Source organism: Sceloporus occidentalis, unplaced genomic scaffold (assembly GCF_023333645.1).
Source record: "Sceloporus occidentalis isolate IW3139 unplaced genomic scaffold, rSceOcc1.0.p SCAF_10, whole genome shotgun sequence".
Lineage (NCBI taxonomy): Eukaryota > Metazoa > Chordata > Lepidosauria > Squamata > Phrynosomatidae > Sceloporus > Sceloporus occidentalis.
Window position 1 is genome coordinate 20,579,702 of NW_028316990.1, and position 17,817 is coordinate 20,597,518.

At 44.8% G+C, this 17,817-nt stretch overlaps 1 protein-coding gene across 1 annotated transcript in view; it reads left to right on the plus strand.

Annotated features, from left to right (window-relative positions):
* The window catches only part of FA2H (fatty acid 2-hydroxylase), a 31,753-nt gene extending 16,272 nt beyond the window's left edge, over window positions 1–15,481 (plus strand). The window contains exons 2-7 of the mRNA XM_089540826.1: window positions 4,727–4,813; window positions 8,070–8,212; window positions 9,157–9,263; window positions 12,835–13,007; window positions 14,583–14,835; window positions 15,320–15,481. Of these exons, the coding sequence (XP_089396952.1) occupies window positions 4,727–4,813; window positions 8,070–8,212; window positions 9,157–9,263; window positions 12,835–13,007; window positions 14,583–14,835; window positions 15,320–15,399 (843 nt within the window). The 3' untranslated portion in view covers window positions 15,400–15,481. The remainder of the gene's footprint in view (window positions 1–4,726; window positions 4,814–8,069; window positions 8,213–9,156; window positions 9,264–12,834; window positions 13,008–14,582; window positions 14,836–15,319) is intronic.
* The last annotated feature ends 2,336 nt before the right edge of the window (window positions 15,482–17,817 follow it).

Consider the following 17,817-nt stretch of genomic DNA (forward strand, 5'->3'; position numbering starts at 1 on the left):
GTCCTACCTTTTCGCATACTGTGATTATCACCTAGCTAAACTAGTTTCAGATTTAGGTCGACTTAAGTATGTATTAAAGTTATTTTGAATGGGCATGGGCTCTTTTAGTTGTTCCTTGTTCTGCATCTTTGCATAACCTGAGTGCTAAACACCTTGCTCCACCCAACGTCTTGATTTTATCCAGCAAAAATTACACTTAGCCCTCCATAAATTTAGGAAGCATTTACTGCTTACATTTGGCTTTCTCTGTCAAATATAATCTCATGCCACCCAAATGGAGTTGAAACTGTGGGGAGATGCCTTGTGAAAATTGAGACGGCTCCTGGTCTTTGCCAGGAGTCTGGGGTGGCTTGAATCATGCTGAGAAATTAAAATTGTCTTAGGGTTGAAGAAGATCCATAGAGTAACCCTCAAAACCTGCATCAGAGGAAGCAGACCAAGGCTGTGACGGCTTATGCTACAACTTCTTTTGCACAGTTAGTCTCAAAGGTGCCGCAAGATCCCTTTGCACTCCAAAACATGCATTATTCGAAAATCTAATTGTGACTATTTTATTTAGTGCCCTCTCATAATCTGAGTTTTAACCTTGTGCATGATACTGTTGGACTTTATTTTATGGGGCTAAGATTGGTTCACAGAACAAGTGTGGTGGTTTCAGTGCTAGACTGGGAGACCAAGGTTCAATTTCCTGTTCCATCATGGGAACCATTGGGCAAGTCGCACTTTCTCAGCTTCAGAGGAAGGCAATGGCAACCTCCACTGAAGAAATCCTACCAAGGAAACCTTAGGAGAGGATTGCCCTAAGTAAGGGCTGACTTGAAGTCTCCATCCTCAACATAACACCCCTTCAAATATTTAAACAGGGCTATCATATCCCTTCTTAACTTTCTCTTCCTCAGGCTAAACATACCCAGCTCCCTAAGTCTCTCCTCATAGGGCTTCATGGTTTCCAGACCCTTCACCATTTTGGTTGCCCTTCTCTGGACATGCTCCAGCTTCTCAACATCCTTTTTGATTGAATTGTGGTGCCCAAAATTGGACACAATATTCCAAGTGAGGTTTAAGCAAAGCAGAATAGAGTGGCGCTATGACTTCCTTTGATCTATACTATACTTCTATTGATGCAGCCTAGAATCACATTGGCCTTTTTAGCTGCTGCATCACACTGTGGACTTACGGTCAGCTTGTGGTCTACTAGGATTCCCAGATCCTTTTAACATACACTGTTGTTATCAAGCCAGGTGTCCCCCATCCTATATCTGTGCATTTCATTTTTTTCTGCCTAAGTGTAGTGCCTTACATTTCTTCTGCTGGAATTCATTTGTTAGTTTTGGCCCAACTCTCTAATCTCTTAAGGTCATTTTGAATTCTGAGCCTGTCCTCTGGGGTTGCCATAAGTTGGAATTGACTTGAAGGCACACGGCAACAAATACCACTTTGAAAATAAGCTTCGGACACATTATTTAAGAACCGGAGTTGGGATGATTTGGGAAAGGGAAATTGGCACAAGTTTAAAGTTTCTGCTTTGTCAGGTCCACAATCCAAAATGGCTGGCTCTAACTGTGTTGTTCCCAAGTTGTGATATACAGCCAGTTTTCGGTTTGCAACTTTTATTTGCACATCCAGCCTCCTTGTATGGACTTTGATACCTATACGGTTCAAGCCAGTTTGCGGATGGACCGAAAGGCCTGTCCTTTAGAATTTGTAGAAGCTTTTTTTTATGACACATTTTATAGAGTTATAAATTTATAGTGTTCTGCTTTAATAGGTCTCCAACTGTTATGTATCACATTTACTGTATCATATATAGAGCTTGTATCATTTATTACCCTTCCTGAGTGTTTATGTGTATTTTGCAAGTCATGGCATTACACACTTGTTAAATTCATGCTTCAGAGTGAGTTTTGTTCAATATTATTTTTCCCTTTGTATCTTCCTCCTTTTAATCCTGATCCTTAGGCCCACAAAATATCCACCTGCTTTGGGTTTCTGTCTATGGGGATCTGGTTTCTGTCCTCGTGTTACTTAACTTTTAAACCGGCGTCTTCAGCTGAAAATCCCTTTTGTAGGAAGTAACTCTGCTGATTTTTATCTTGTTTGCTGAAAAGCCACTTTATTCTTGAAATGGAACGGCAAGTTTTGCAGCATTAAGGGGCATCCGTATCCTGCAATGTCCCACACAGAGCATTAATCTCCCTCAAGGATATGGCACATATATATATATATATATAGGTTTGCAAAAATCAAAACAGGAAAAAACTCTGGAGGTGAGAGGCATATGTTGCAATGAGTCCCTATTTTGTCATTTTTTCCACACGGAGATTATAGATCATAGATTTTCTGCATGATTTCGACATCTCTACAAAAATTTCAACCCACGTTAGGTCCTGCCCTCTTTTACCGATCGGGGTCTTTGGGGTGTGTTCCTCGCCTTGGACTTAAAAGATGGTGGCAGCAAGAGGATATGGCACATGGGTCTTAGGTTTTCAAGTTTTGCTAGCATTAGCTAGAATAAGGGGGTCCCAGATTCTCCTCCAAGGCAGTTCTGTGGTCAGGATCTGCCAGGCGTTGACCATGAAATTATGCTGGAGGACCTACAAATGCCTAGAGAGGAATCTCTAGGTCTTCCATCATGACTTTTGCAGAAGTTGACATAGAGTCGTGCTGGAGGGCTTAGATATCCCTGGAGAGAACATATTAATCAAATCTGTAGATATTCAAATCCACACAAGTCAAAGCCGCAGACATGGAGGGCTAAGTCTGTACTTCCATCGAAGGTCCTTCCATGTTTCAGAGCTGTGAGGAAGCCAAGGGTTCCTCGTCTCTTTTGCCTTGCTATCCGAAGCCCGGTGGAACCACGTTGGCACTGTCTGCACTGGTTTCTTGTCACCAGCAGACCAGCCAAGAGGCAAGAGCTGTCTGCATTGAAGCATCCCATGTTTCCTAAGTGCTGCACACAGAACAAGCCTTGAAGTGCCCGAAGGGCTAGATGTGATGCAAGCGAGGGAGGATTGCAGGAGGAGTCCTGCAAGCCATGCTTCAAATCTGGGCAGAGAGGAGCCTGGGGTGATAAGTGGTGACTGCACCTCCCTCGACTTGCTTAAACACCTGCCTGAAAGCATCTGATCATTTCCAGAAGGCAAAACCGGCAACGTGACCCAAGCCTTTCCTAGCTTGTCTGCCCTTCCTCATTCATAGCTTTTGCCAACCACTCCAAAGTTGTTTGACCATGTGTGCCCCAGTTTTCATCCATGACACATCGGAGGGTACGAGCTTTCGTTGTTCTTTTGGGCCTTTGTTTCCCCCATGGCTAGAAGAAGGAGAGACCAGCCTGCATGAATTTCCTTCCAGTATCCCCTGAACTGAGAACACTTACATGTTGACAAAATGCATGGTCCACCATGGGTGCCTCTGGATACCAGCAAGGTTTCTTTCCCTAATCTTTCCTGGCTACAGCAGTCACACTGTGGCTGAGCTAATGGAGTGAAGCATGTTTGGCCGGAGCTGTTGGCTGGGCTGGATTTGTTAATGGGTAACTTGGAATGAAATAGCTGGGGACTGGACATGGCAAAGGCATGCCGCTGCATGCAGGGAGACGGTTGCCCTCCATGAGACCTTTTGGAGGAACAGACACTTTGAACTGTGGCCCTGATTAATATTCTGAATGAAGTCTTGCTAATAGAGTATTTCCATCTGCATTGGCATCATCCTTCCCTACCAAAGGACCACAGTCGCACTGCGGGCGAAGGCAGGGCCACAAATTCGTCGCAACAATATGCATCCCAGCTTGCATCCTGTGTAACTCGTGTTGCAGTGAAGTCTTTCACCATGTTCTGCAGCTCTGTGGCTTGGATTTTGTGGGAAATGGGTTTTCTGGTCAAACACGTTTGCTGCCCTTTTGGTTAAGGCTGATCGTTTGGGAATAAATGTTTGCGCGCCTAAAGGTCGGAGCCTGTTTTGATACTAAGGCTGGTGCCGCACTGCAAAATTAATGCAGTTTGACACTTTGACAGTTAATGCACTTTGACAGTGATTAACACTTGGGGTACCTTGAGAAATGTAGTTCAGGGGAATGCACTACAGCAAAGATTTCTAGGGTGCTTGGCATACATCCCTAGAATCCCTAGGTTACCATCATGGTACCAAATACCTGTATAATGTGTCGAGACCTCTGAGCACAATAATTACTTGCAGCCTCGTGTATCTCTAAAGCTCAGGTGGCATCTAGACTGCAAAATTAATACAGTTTGACACTGCTTTAATGGCCATGACTCCATCCTATGGAACCCTGCGATCTGTAATTTGTTGTGGCACTAGGTTAAAATATCTCATAAAATCTACAAATCCCAGAATTCCATAGCATGGAGCCATGGGAGAAGGAAGCTAGAGATGAGCTGGCAGTTCTCCTAAGAACTCATCCAACTTCAGTTTTTTGGGATGATGAGGATCATGGTGATTTCTTACTCATTTCTCCCCATGGATCACAGTGGGGGACAGCAACAAATATACAACATACAACATCGGTTTAAAGCACACAACTGATGTGGGGATGCTGGGGGTTGGACTGGATGGCCCTTGTGGTCTTTTCCAACTCTTTCAATGCAGTTGCCCAGCCCAGCCTAGCATTGGTGAAAAGGGCATTATAAATAAATGTTGTTGTTGGTAGTAGTAGTATGGTAGTAGTAGTAGTATTAAATGGTCCTTGTTTCTTCTTCTTCTCTCATAGAGCCACCCAGAGACATGGGATACCGGAGTGACCGCTGCTGCCGCCAAAATGATGGATCCGAGATGTAAAGCCGTGGACGAAGAAACGGTAATACGGCAGGCAGAAAGTGGATATGAACTGGAACGGTGGTCTTAAAAACTTGTGTCCTATAATTTAAAGTGGCAGATTTTAAATATTGTTAAATGGGTGCATTCCAAAAGTTCACACAAGGCTGCATCTGCACTGCAGAAATAATGCTGTTTAACACCACTTTCACTGCCATGGCTCCCTTCCTACAGAATCCTGGGATCTGTAGTTTTGTACGATATTTAGCCAGAGAGCTCTGGTGCCTCTTGCTGTTGTTGTTTTGTGCCTTCGAGTCATTTCTGTCTTATGGAAACCCTAAGGCGAGCCTAGCATGGGGTTTTCTTGGCCCGTTTCTTCAGAGGGGGCTTGCTATCACCATCCTCTGAGGTCGAGAGAGCGTAACTTGCCCAAGTGTATTTGCATAGCTGAGCAGGGATTCGAACCCTGGTCTCCAGAGTCATACATAGTCCAGTGCTCAGACAACTATGCCATGCTGGTAATACAACAAACTATACAACAGATGAGAAATCCCAGGATTCGACTGCACACTGAGCCATGGCAGCTAAAGTCGTCTCGAATATATACAGTAAATACATACCTATATCTATATCTATATATCTATATCTATATATATATATATATATATATATATATATATATATATATATAGCATTATTTCTGCAATGCAGATGCAGCCTTAGAGGAACTATGGGAATGCATGCATATTTTTAAAAACCCACCAGAATTGTGTTCTGGCGAAGCATTGTGGATGCCTCCCACCCATCTTTGTGTCCCGTTTTAAGTACAGAGAAGAGCAACCAGCTTGGATACAGGAATTGCAAAACTCTCTACCAACCATTGCCTTCCCTTTGGGTTCCTCCAGTAAACCCAGGAATTCTTGTTTTGCAGCACTTTCATGGAATAGCCCTAAAATCTAGGAGTGGGCAGCTCCAGTTTCCAAATGCCAGGGGCCCAAATGGTGGGAGTTTTGCCCTGCCTATACCCAGATGCCTATCGCTATAAATCCTGCCTTATAGCCTTAGATCTTGGAGCAAAATACAAGTCAAAATAAAGACACGCTTCCTGCAAACAATAGTTATTGTTATTATCATTGTAACCAGCCAAATAGCTTTTTCTAATGTGTGTGTTTGCATATATATATATATATATATATATGTATAATTAAAATGCAATACAATTAAATACATGCAACAGATAAATCTCACTGTGGCAGAAAGGCGGGATATAATTAAATACAATTAATAAACCTTAAAATGGAAGTAAACTACCCACAGCCTTTAAAAACAATGCAAAGCTTCCTGTTAAGACTGATAAAAAGTGGTTTACTTGATGCAAAGTCAATGGGATAAGATTACCTTCGTTAATTTAAAACTAATTATAGGAGGGAAAAGTAATTCTCTAAAGAAAAGATAAACGTAACTATCTGGGAAGGTGGATAACTAGATGGAATGTTAAAATAATATTAGAGATCTATTTGTGTTAAATGTTTTATGATATATATAGTAATATAATTTAATGTTAAAAAAAGAAGCAAGGGCCAAGGAGAGGAGAATCCACATTGCTTTGGATAGCAACCGGGCGCCTTTGGTGTCCTCCTGCCACAGTGTCCAAGCGCTAGAGTTTCTTGCAAGGCAACTTGGAAAAATAGCCATTCTAGGCCAATGCAGAGCCTTCTTTTTGAACAGGAAAACATGGACTGATGATGCTTCCTCGTTGCAGTATCTGTCCTCAGGGCATGGCAGGGAACCAGTCGAGACGGATCCTTATCTCCGCCGCTTGAGAAACCACCTCTGCATGGGAGCGTTCCAGAAACCCTTCCTCACCTGTCCTTTCCTCACTCTCTTCTCGTTCTCATGGCTACCATTGCAAGCTTTCTTTTTGCTTTCCTCCCCCCATCCTCCCCCAGATACAGAATGAGAACTGTGGTTTTTTCCAATGACATCGAATACATCTTAATGTAAATATCGCAGGGCACACGCACACAGGGAAATCTATTGTGTCGCAATTCTGAAAGTCAATAGCGGGGAAGGCTATGTGCCGGGTAGGACTCCAGGAGACCAGGAATTAATTTACAGTCTGGCTTTTGTCACTTTAGAAATTAAACACACTACGGATCCCTGTTCGGCCAAGTAAACCCACTGGGTGCCCTTGGACAAGTTACTTGAAGGCAAGGGCAAACCCGCTCTGTAGAAATCCTGCCATGAAAACCCCATAATAGGTTCACCTTAGGGTCTGAAGATCAGGGTTCGAATCTCCAATCGGCTATGGAAACTCATTGGCTGGCCTTGGAAAAGTTGCACGCTCTCAGCTCCAGAAAACCATGCAATAGGGTCACCATAAGTTGGAAACGACTTAAAGGTGCACAACAACAGCAATATGCATGAAAATAAAAAGTGTGTGTTAAACTATCCATACAATAAAGAGAGTCTGGCCAGCCAGTCAAGAACTTGGATGGGGCCATTAAAAATGCAAATAAGATTCTGACAAATGCAAGGGCCTATTTTATAAGTCTCTTTTGCCTTGGACCACTCCTTTGCTGGTGCAACAGTTTGTCTTGTTTATTGATTATTGGCCTCCCAGAGTAGAAACCACTTTCAGTTATTAGCATTCAGTAATATACATGTCTTTACTCTCCATCTCCGCTTGAGTCAGGCATCTCCTGGCTCCTCTTCACTCAGACATCCTAATCTGGGTGAGAACTCCAACACCTTTCCTCCTCTTAGTTGCCCTGTTAGTTGTCATTTGGGAAACAGGGAGGGGATGGCGTTAGGCAATCACTTGGCACCTGAAGTGGAAAGCAAGATTACAAATGGACCCACGATGTCTCCGTGATCTGTCTTGTTGCATTCTGCTGAGTAAGGCCAATTCTCCAGAGCTTAATCCCAAATTGTCTTGCAAGAAACTCTAGCGCTTGGACAATGTGGCAGGAGGCCACCAAAGACGCCTGGTTGCTATCCAAAGCAATGTGGACCCTCCTCTCCCTGGCCCTTGCTTTTTTAAAATTAAACTATATTAGTGCAAAGAGAACACACACACACATATAATGTAAATATTGCTGTGATTGATTGATTGATTGATTGATTGATTGATTGATTGATTTCCTGGACTAGGACTCTGGGGAGCTCTAGGTTCAAATTTCTGCTCAGCCGTGGAATCCTGCTTGGGTAAATCCTACTCTTTCTCAGCCTTATTAGAGGAAGACAACGGCAAACCTCTGAAGAAATCCAACTGCTTCTTCTGCCTCTTGTTTTTCCAGGACCTTGTGGACTGGAGGAAGCCTTTGCTGTGGCAAGTAGGCTATTTGGGGGAGAAGTACGACGAATGGGTGCATCAGCCAGTCAGCCGTCCTATCCGCCTGTTCCACTCCGATTTCATCGAGTCCCTCTCCAAAACAGCATGGTGAGATGTTGGGCTGGGGCTGTGTATCGGCAGGGAGGTGGGCTGATAGAGATGGGCAGGCCGAGTTGTGCGGGTTAGCTATGAGGACTATGCTTCTTAGTATCATAATAATAATAATAATAATAATAATAATAATAATAATAATAATAATCGGAGACATAGACATGTTAGTGTGGAATCTCAGTGTGCAAAGGGATCATGTAGCACCTTTGAGCCTAACTGTGCAAAGTAAGTTGTAGCATAAGCTTTTGTAGACTTGGTGTACCTCCTCGAATGCACAGTTGAAGTACCAGGAAGGTACAAGCTAGTCTCTGCTAGAGGATAAATGGACCTAAATGGAATATTAAGAATGGAAATACACAAAAATCGATCGCAGAACACTTCAATCTTCCTAGGCATTCCATCCCAGACCTCAGGACTGCAGTCCTTGAACAAACAAATGAACAAGCAACCAACAAAAAAATCCTACAAAGGAAGATTGGAAAGAGAATTGGAATATACCAACAAACTTTAATCTATGCACAGTGGGTTGAACAGAGACAAGGCTTCCTGGCAAGCACATATTGTAACAATTTATTACTCTTGGCCAATTTATTGGTTCCCGGCCTGCACACACCCCATTCCCAAACCGCTTTTGCCATTTATGTGGCCATCCATCCACCTTGGCCTTAGGCAACATCTTTCCTCCTGCTTTTGTCCCTCAACAACCGTAGTTAAAACTGAATATTGTCTTGTGACACTGCAAGAGTCTCTTCTTGCATCTCTCAGATTGTGCCATAGACCCTTTAAGTCTTGTGTAAACAGAGGAGCATGGACTACCATTGCCAGGAAAGAAAGCCTTGCCAGGACCTGACTGGGCACCATATTGCATAGGCTCTCTTCCACAGAGCAAAACAATGCAAAGGACCTAAACCACTTTCTCCCCCTTTCTTCCTTTCTTTAAGGTACATGGTGTGTTTAGTTTGGATTCCAGTGGTGCTTTATCTCAGCTGGTATTGCTACACATCCCTCGCTCGGGGAGAGACGCGGCTGTTTGCTACCTTCACGACAGGTGACTGTGCCGAATTCTCCTCCTCCTTAAGAAAGACAGATAAATCCCAGCATATGAAGGGTGTGTGTGGAAGAGAGAATGGTTCCCATGTGCGTTTGCCGTGTCAGCACAATGCATGGCTTTCACTGGCACGCGGAAGGCGCTGGTTAATCCATAATCCTACCTGGGAGCCATTATGTGAATCTCACCTCTTTGAAACCGGGGTGAACTGGTGGAATGGTGTTTCTTCTGCCGCTGAACCTTAAAGACAAAAGCGCATACACAGGTGGTTTGCAGAATGGGCCCAATGCAGGAAATCTCCCAGTGCATTGGGAATGGAGAGCAACTTGAAGGAGAGAGGCCCATATCCTTTCCCCAATCTTCTCCTGTCCTCCTTCAATCCTTTCATGCTGTGCATCCATCTAGACTGGTTACATCTTGGGTTGCCTTGCTAAAAACTCTGGGTTTTGGACAAGGCAGGATGCCTTGCAAAGATGCCTGGTCGCTACTGAGAACAGCCTGGACTCTCCTGTTCATTATGGACCTACAGAGTCCATCCATTTGAGGTGCTCCTACCTGAAAGAAACAATAGAAACAGGCCAAGTTGGATTAAGGCAGTTATGACTGTGCAGCAGTTGCCAAAATCAGGTACCGTTGGTGCCTGCGTCTGAGCTATTCTGAGAACGCTGGGCATCAAAATGAAAGAAATGGAGAAATAATAGATAAAACAATCAGGTGGTGCCACACTGAGGAATTAATGCAATTTGACCCCGCTTTAACTGTTATGGCTCCATCCCACTGAATCTTGAGATTTGTCATTTGTTGCGGCACCAGGGAAGGCGAAATACCTCACAAATCTGCAAATCCCAGGAAGGATTTGCTTTGAGCCGTGAGAATTAAAGCAATGGCAATAAATTCTGCAGTGCAGATGCTGCCAAAATTTTGATTTTCTTTATGTGTAGAGTCAGCACGAGTATACCTACACATAGAAAATCAACATGTGGACTCTGCAATTTCTGTCCTGTAATTTTAGGGAGATTAATAGCCTGCTCGCATGCATTTCTCCCCTTCAGGATGCAAAGAGCAATTCTTAACCCAGCCCTGGGAGCAAGGAGAAACCAGGTTGAGGAGATGCAGTTCACATCGGCGCAAAAAACCTTGTGGGATGTGCCTTGGGCCATGGCCATTAAAGCAATGTCAGTTAATTCTACAGTGCAGATGCAGCCAAAATTTTGATTTTCTTTATGTATAGAGTCAGCACAAGTATACCTAGACATAAAAATCAACATGTGGACTCTGCAATTTCTGTCCTGTAATTTTAGGGAGATTAATAGCCTGCTTGCATGCATTTCCCCCCTTCAGGATGCAAAGAGCAATTCTTAACCCAGCCCTAGGAGTAGGGAGAAACTGGGTTGAGGAGAAACTGGGTTGGGGCAAAGAAACCATTAGTGAAGAAACAGTTGAGCCAGCCCTTTTATTATATTTCCCACCCTAGTTGTTCCTTTGAAAATTGTGTTTTTTAAAAGAGGTAGGGTAGTGGTTTTGACATTTGTTAATTCGTTTCCTAAATCACCTTTCTGCACAGAAAAGGCACCAAATAGTGGCAAAGTCAGACAAAAACCAAATGCAATGAGGCCAGAATCCTGTCAGTTCACTCAGTGTGTATGTGTGTGTTGCATGCCTTCAAGTCATTTCTGATTTATAGCGACCCCAAGGTAAACCTATCCTGGAGTTTTCTTGGCAAGATTTGTTCAGAGGAGGTTTGCCATGGCCTTCTCCCGATCCAGGAATCGAACCTTGGTCTCTAGTGTCATAGTCCAGCACTCCAAACCACTATGCCATGCAGTGTAGATGCTGCCTTAAAATGGCCAGGTGGAGAAGTTTGAGGCTAAGCTACCCAGGTATGCTAGCTGATGGTTTAACCAAGGCTCCCTTGATCCAGGTTTGCCAGCTGATGGTTCATCCAGGGCTGCAATGACCCAAGTTTGCCAGCTGATGGTTCAACCAGGGCTGCATTGACCCAAGTTTGCCAGTTACTGGTTTAACCAGGGCTCTCTTGATCCAGGCTTGCCAGCCGACAGTTTAACCAGGGCTCCCTCCATCAGTGCCAGAACTCAACCTTAGAAGGTGGGGACTGGTCTTGAGAAGGTTGCCTCTGAGCATGGGACGTGTGCCATTCCCTCAAAATGATCTGTGACTTTAAGAAGCAGGGTGCTTCGAAGGGAGGGCAGTGTCCGAGAGGCCTTTGCCCAGGGCTAGAGAAAGCTGCCATTGTCTGGGCCGCCTCCATCCACCGCCGCGAGGTCCTACACAGAGGAGGGCTTGTGCCCAGCCAGCGCCTTGGATCTCTCTGCCTTGCTCCCTCCAGCACCTGCTCCTTGCTCTGTCCCTTGTTCTCAGCTGGAACGTTTTCCATCGCTGTGGGTGGTGTCACGCCGTGCCAGCCCAGGCACTTCCCCCAAGGCTGGGAAGTCTTTCCATTCTCCTTTCAGCCCATGCCCAGACAACAATGCCCTTGGGGAAGCATTGCATTAAAAGCAAGACTCCTTGGCTTGGTTCTCTGGGCGACTGGAGACCACTGACAGCGTGCGTGAAGCCTGTGTCCTTCCCCAAGCTGTCTGACTCTTTTTGGGAGAGTCTGTGCCACAGTGTAGTGGTTTGAGTGTGGGACTACAACTCTGGAGACCAGGGATCAAATCCCTGCTCAGCCACGAAAACTCACTGGGTGACCCTGGGCAGGTCACACACTCTCAGCCTCAGAAGATGGCAATGGCAAACCCCCTTTGAAGAAATCTTGCCAAGAAAACTCGTGGTATGATCACCTTAAGGTCACATTTAGAGAACCAGCCTGGCGTAATGGTTTGAGTGTTGGATGATTACTCTGGAGACCAGGGTTTGAATCTCTGTTCAGCCATGAAAACTCACTGGGTGCCTTTGGGCAAGTCACACTCTCTCAGCCTCAAGGGAAGGCAAGGGCAAACCTCCTCTAAAGAAACTTGCCAATAAAACTCTATGATAGGGTCACCTTAGGGTTGCCATAAATGACTTGAAGGCAAGCAACACCACCACAAGGTTCAAGGATCCTCCTGGGGATCTTTTCATGTGTTTTTCACAGGTTTAGGGAATTTTCTGCATGATTTGAGAGCAAAAATTGGCCCTTAAAAGCACACCAAAAATTGTGAAAATGAAGTGGGAGGAGGTTTGAGGAGCTTTGTGGCACAGATAGGGTAAGGGCTTTTGTAAGAGCCACAAAAGTGGGGTATGGTGGCCGTATCTGGGTCACAATTTGCCCACCTTTTGGTCCTGGAGAACCCCAGAGTTGCATGTTTCAAGATGGATCATGATTCAGAGTGCTTTTAATATAAATCTGCACAGTGGTTTGGAAGGGGGACCCTCTCAATCGCTGTTGGATATGTAGGCTAAATTGAACCTCTGAACTGTTGCCTTCATGCCCTGTTCCTGCTAGCCCTTGCTGGGCTGGATGAACGTGCCATCTGTTTCAGAAAGCTTTTCTTAAATTGCTTAGAAACATTGTCTCATTGCACATTGCTTGATGATGATTGTAACTCCCCTTTTCTTTCCTGTCATGTAGCTTACTCCATCCCTGTTCACAAATACTGGTTCCCACCGCTCTTCGTTCTGGGAATGTGCATCTGGTCTTTCCTGGAATATTTTATCCATCGCTTCATCTTCCACATGAAGCCCCCTGCTAGCAACTATTACCTTATCACCTTCCATTTTATGTTACACGGACAGCATCATAAGGTAATTTGGGAAGTGGGGACAGGTATGCGCCAGAAGGTTGCAGCTTTTCTTGGAATATAAAGGCCAAAAGATGGATATTAGGAAGGAAAAGACAGTTGCCTAGACCTAGGCTAAGTAAATCACTCATCCCTGTGCTGGTTTGCATTTAGATTGGTAGCTAATGACTGCATTCATGCATTCACATTAGCAATTGACTACAATAAATTGGTTAGGTTTGTCAACGGTACTATGGTTTGCATCTAGTTTATTTATTATTTTCTCTAGAGGAACAGAGAGATGAAAGTGCAGCTCATAAAAAGATGCCTGGAAAGATATACTAAGAATGTGCATGCATTTAGCATTTGACCGGTGCATTATGGTTATGAGTTGGTGCAATGCAATCCCACGCAGAAGTAAAATAAGTGCTTTTCTTTGTGTGAAAACAGAAAGAGTCATATCAGCTGTTTTTCAGGCAGCGTTTCTTCCAAACAGCAATAATGTGAGAATAAAGCGAATGGGAAAGTGGCCAAAACCAACCCTTTTTTACTTTTGGGAATTTCCCAAAAGCAAAAAGGTGTCGGTTTTGTTCACTTTCTGTTCCCTTTATTTTCGTGTTAATGCTGTTTGGTGCAAACAGCGGGTTTTTTCCACTTTTAAAATCCCATTTCTGAGCAGGATTCATCTAGTGTGATAAAGCTCAAAGCCGATGTGATCCTGAGCATTCCTCCTTTAAAAGAAAATATGGCACCAGAGGCAGAAATGACAGGGAAAGAACAGGAACAGGTTTCTGCATCACACAAAAAAGAATTTCACATGACTTTCAGGGAAAAGCCAGTCCGGTTCCAAGACTTACATGGGGTTATGAAGAGAAGTCTGGTCCAGGTAGTCCAAAATTCAAGGTTCAAAAACGGAGAAAGCTGCCCTCATTAGAGTCCAAAGCCAAGAGGGGAAGGTACCAGAAAAATTAGTCCAAAGGTAGATATGGATCCAGAGATATCAGACAGAGACTGCATCCACACTGGAGAAATAACCCAGTTTGGCACCGCTTTAATTGCCTTGGCTCAAGGCTATGGCATTCTGGGAGTTGGAGTTTGTTGTGGGGCCCAGAGCGGAGCTCTGCTCCGCTCTGGGCCCCACAACAAACTCCAATTCCCAGAATGCCATAGCCTTGAGCCAGAAAAGAGATAAAGCAGTGCCAAACCAGGTTATTTCTGCAGTGTAGATCCAGCCAGAGAGGTTTAAGAGTTGTTGCTCTGTTGCAATGGAATAGCCTGGGCTGAGCAAATGTATATAGCTGGCAGTTAAATCAGCCCAATTGGTCTCATTAGCTCAGTGTCCTGTATTTAAAGTGGAGCACAGCGTTGCCTGACCTTTTGCGCCTGGCACTTGAATTGATGTCACTTGAGAAGGTGAAAGTGCTTCTGCTGCCATTTCCTATTACTATTGATGGACCGGTTTGTGCCATGTTAGGACTGCCAGCCTCCTCTGGCTCGAACTGGGTCCCATCATCCTGGCTTTCCTCTTCTTCCTCTTCTTCATCTCAGTTGGACCTGACATTGCCACTAACCCAACCTGCCCCTTGTGACTCTCTTTCAGTCTCCATTTGATGACTCCCGCCTGGTTTTTCCGCCGGCCCCAGCGTTCCTGGTCATCTCCTTCTTCTACATTTTTGCCACCGTTGTGTTCCCTGAAGCATTTGGGCTTTCCCTCTTCACGGGGGGCCTCTTTGGCTACGTCGTCTATGACATGATGCACTATTACTTACACTATGGGTCACCAAAGAAAGGCACCTACCTGTACAGACTGAAATCTTACCATGTCAAGCACCATTTTGAACATCAGAAAGCAGGTAAGGGGTGGGTGTTTGGAGATGCTGCCTTGGGAGTGTGCACAGGTCTCTTCTGCCAAAAGCTCCCAGCTTTTGTTTTTTAAGTGCAAATCAGTGTTTTGCAAAATCTTTCTGAAATGCAAACAATATATGCAGAAATTTCATGGGGGCTGACCATTTTATCAGCGGTATCTCTTGTTTAGAGCAATTGTCAGACCAGTTTTAGCAAAATGAAGATATCTCTCCAAAGGAAAATAAAAACATCAACAACTCAAGGTGGGTGGGATTGTGGTGAGGATGCAGCCTTCCAAAGTCAGTGTGCCCCCTTTCAACTTTTGAACTTCGAACGCTTGCATGAGGTATTTTGTGCATGATGGTTGGCCTGATAAAGATTATGCTATTTTGAGGATTTGGGGTATTGTTGTACTTTGCGGTGTGGCCAACATGGCTACCCCTGGATAGGTTTGGTGGAAAGCCCATGATCCTTTACCCTTTTGTTTTTCAGGCTTTGGCATCACCAGCACATTCTGGGACCATCCCTTTCAGACACTCATCCCCAAGGAAACCTTTGAGAAAGAAGACTAGCCCCTGCCTTGCCCCTTGCCTTCTCATTGGACTTTGGTCACTTCTGCTCTCCGCTGTGGGATTTTGCTGAATTGCACCAGGGTGGGGGGCTTGGAAGGGACCCCTCCGACCTGGAGAAAGGGCCCATGTTTTGTCATGCTGCCTTGGTCGGCCAAGGTACTTTGCGCAGGTCCTCTCTGGCGGAGGCAGCTGGACTCTGGACCTGGGATGGAGGAGCACTGGTGGGGTTGACTTGTTGGGTTTCATAGGATGGGACAGAGGGGTACAACTGTGCCTTGCTGGGCTGAGGGCTGTGTGTCAAAACACCCAAAGAGCCAAGTATATTGATCTAATTTTCATGTGTGTAAGCGTTACGCTTTTGACTGTGTGTGGCATTGGTCTTTGTGGAAGACTCGTGTCCTGAGATTTAATAGGGCACACCGATCGCTCCTGCCAGTGTCAGGAAAAGTATTTTTGGGTGATGGTTAAGGGTTGCATGATGGACCAAGGGACGCTCTATAGATACCAGTGAGGTATTCAAGGTTTTTAGTCTAAGTCTCAAGTCACTACCTTCAAGTCCTTGCAAGATACTTTCAAGTCAAGTCTCAAGTCTGGGGCCCCAACTTTTAACATGGAGTGCGTTTCTCAGAGGGAAGAGCAAATGCATTAGGCAATGGGCTTGAGGTCTGCTTGGCAGCCTGTTCTGGATACACATCGGGAGATCCTTCTAAAGCTTTTCAAAAGCTTTAGAAGGATCTTTCCAACTCAAGCCCATTGCCTAAAACATTTGCTGTCCCTTCCAAGAAATGCACCCCAAAGTTTGCGGGCAGAGCTTGCCTGCTGCTCAAAGTGAATGGCACCCGCAAATCAGTCACTAAAATATACTAGTCGCAAGTTGAGTCAGGATGTCATTTTGGCCAAGTCAAGTCCAAGTCAAGCCACTGAAATTGTGTATACTGGATGGATAAACTGCAAGGGGGCAAAAACAACCTTCTGCTTTAGACCAATGCAAAACGTTCCAATATATCTCAAAAGATGGCTATCTAGAAATCCTTAGGGAAAGTATACTGGGAGAGCTGTTTTCAGTTCTATTTTGAAAGCTATGCATTATTAGTTTTGCAGCTCTTTTATTTGCAAAACCTCTTTTATTAACACGTGCCTCATTTGGGCCGCTTCAGGGATTGTCAAAAGTCCCTAGATATCCACAGAAAATGCAAAATGGTGCATTGAGTATAATCCAGACAGTAATTCCACAAAGAGCAAACAGTAGCTGTCATTCTGTGTTGGTTTACAGAATAGAAATTGACCTGCTATTTATTTTAAGAGTGGGACTGGTTCTTCTTTCTAAATGCAAACAAACAAACAATGTACACCAAATTTAAGCCTGCCTTATAGAGCCGCAGTTCAGGGAGAAGAGCCAAGATGGTGAGTGATGGTCTTGATCTTAAAAGAGCTTTCCAAAGTGTGGAACCTGTTTTGGAGACAGGATTCATCAGTGCTTTGGATAGCTTTAGACAAACCGAGAGCAGATTTCTCTAACTACTGATATGGCTGTCATCATCATCATCATCATCATCATCATCATCATCATCATCATCATCATCCACTGGTTAGATCCACCTTTTGCCTGGGTCCACCTTACACCTCAAAGGGCATTTTGCCCCACTGCCACCTTGCTATGCGGGGTTTCCAAGACACAGCCATGCCCCATAGCGAGCTCACTAAGTAGCCAAAGGGAACTTATTTCCTCCTCTTTTCATCTCTGTGCAAGAAGAGCCTGGAAGAAGCTTCTGGGACTGCACTCAATTACAGTGTGTGTGCCTTCTTTACTAGTTGTGGTCTTTGCCAGTGATTCTGGGATCCAGATGGTTGTTGTGGCCTTGCAAAAGGAGTGGAAGGAAATGGTGGCTATGGAAAGGGAGCAGAGTCGGCACGGTGCTGCAAGACACCCGCCAGGACTGGGATGCTCTCCTGTAACAGCCTGCCATTCCTTTTTTCCTGCTGGGAAGGAAGAGATGCCTTCCTTCCAGGAAAAAGTCAAAATACAGCTGGGACGAAGAAGTCACTGGTCCCTCTTGGCACATCCAGAAGAGGCATTGTCCACTACTGTCCGTGCCTTGTTCTTCTCTCCTGATTCCCCTCTTCAGTCGCTCTTTTCTTCTCCTTCCAAAGCCAAAGAAATGGGGTTAATCTCAGGGGTTGATATGGTCCCTTTGTACCATGGACAGAACAGGGATGAGCAATTGTATTTATGTGCGTCTTCAAGTCACCTGTTGACTTATGTGGCCGCCTCATGAATTTCATGAGTTTTCATAGGACAGGAGTCCTCAAGAGGTCGTTTCACCAGTTCCTTCCTCTGAAATATAACATGTTGCACTTACTATTCGTTGGCAGGCTCCCATCCAAGTCCTAACCTGGGCTGACCCTGCTTATCTGCCA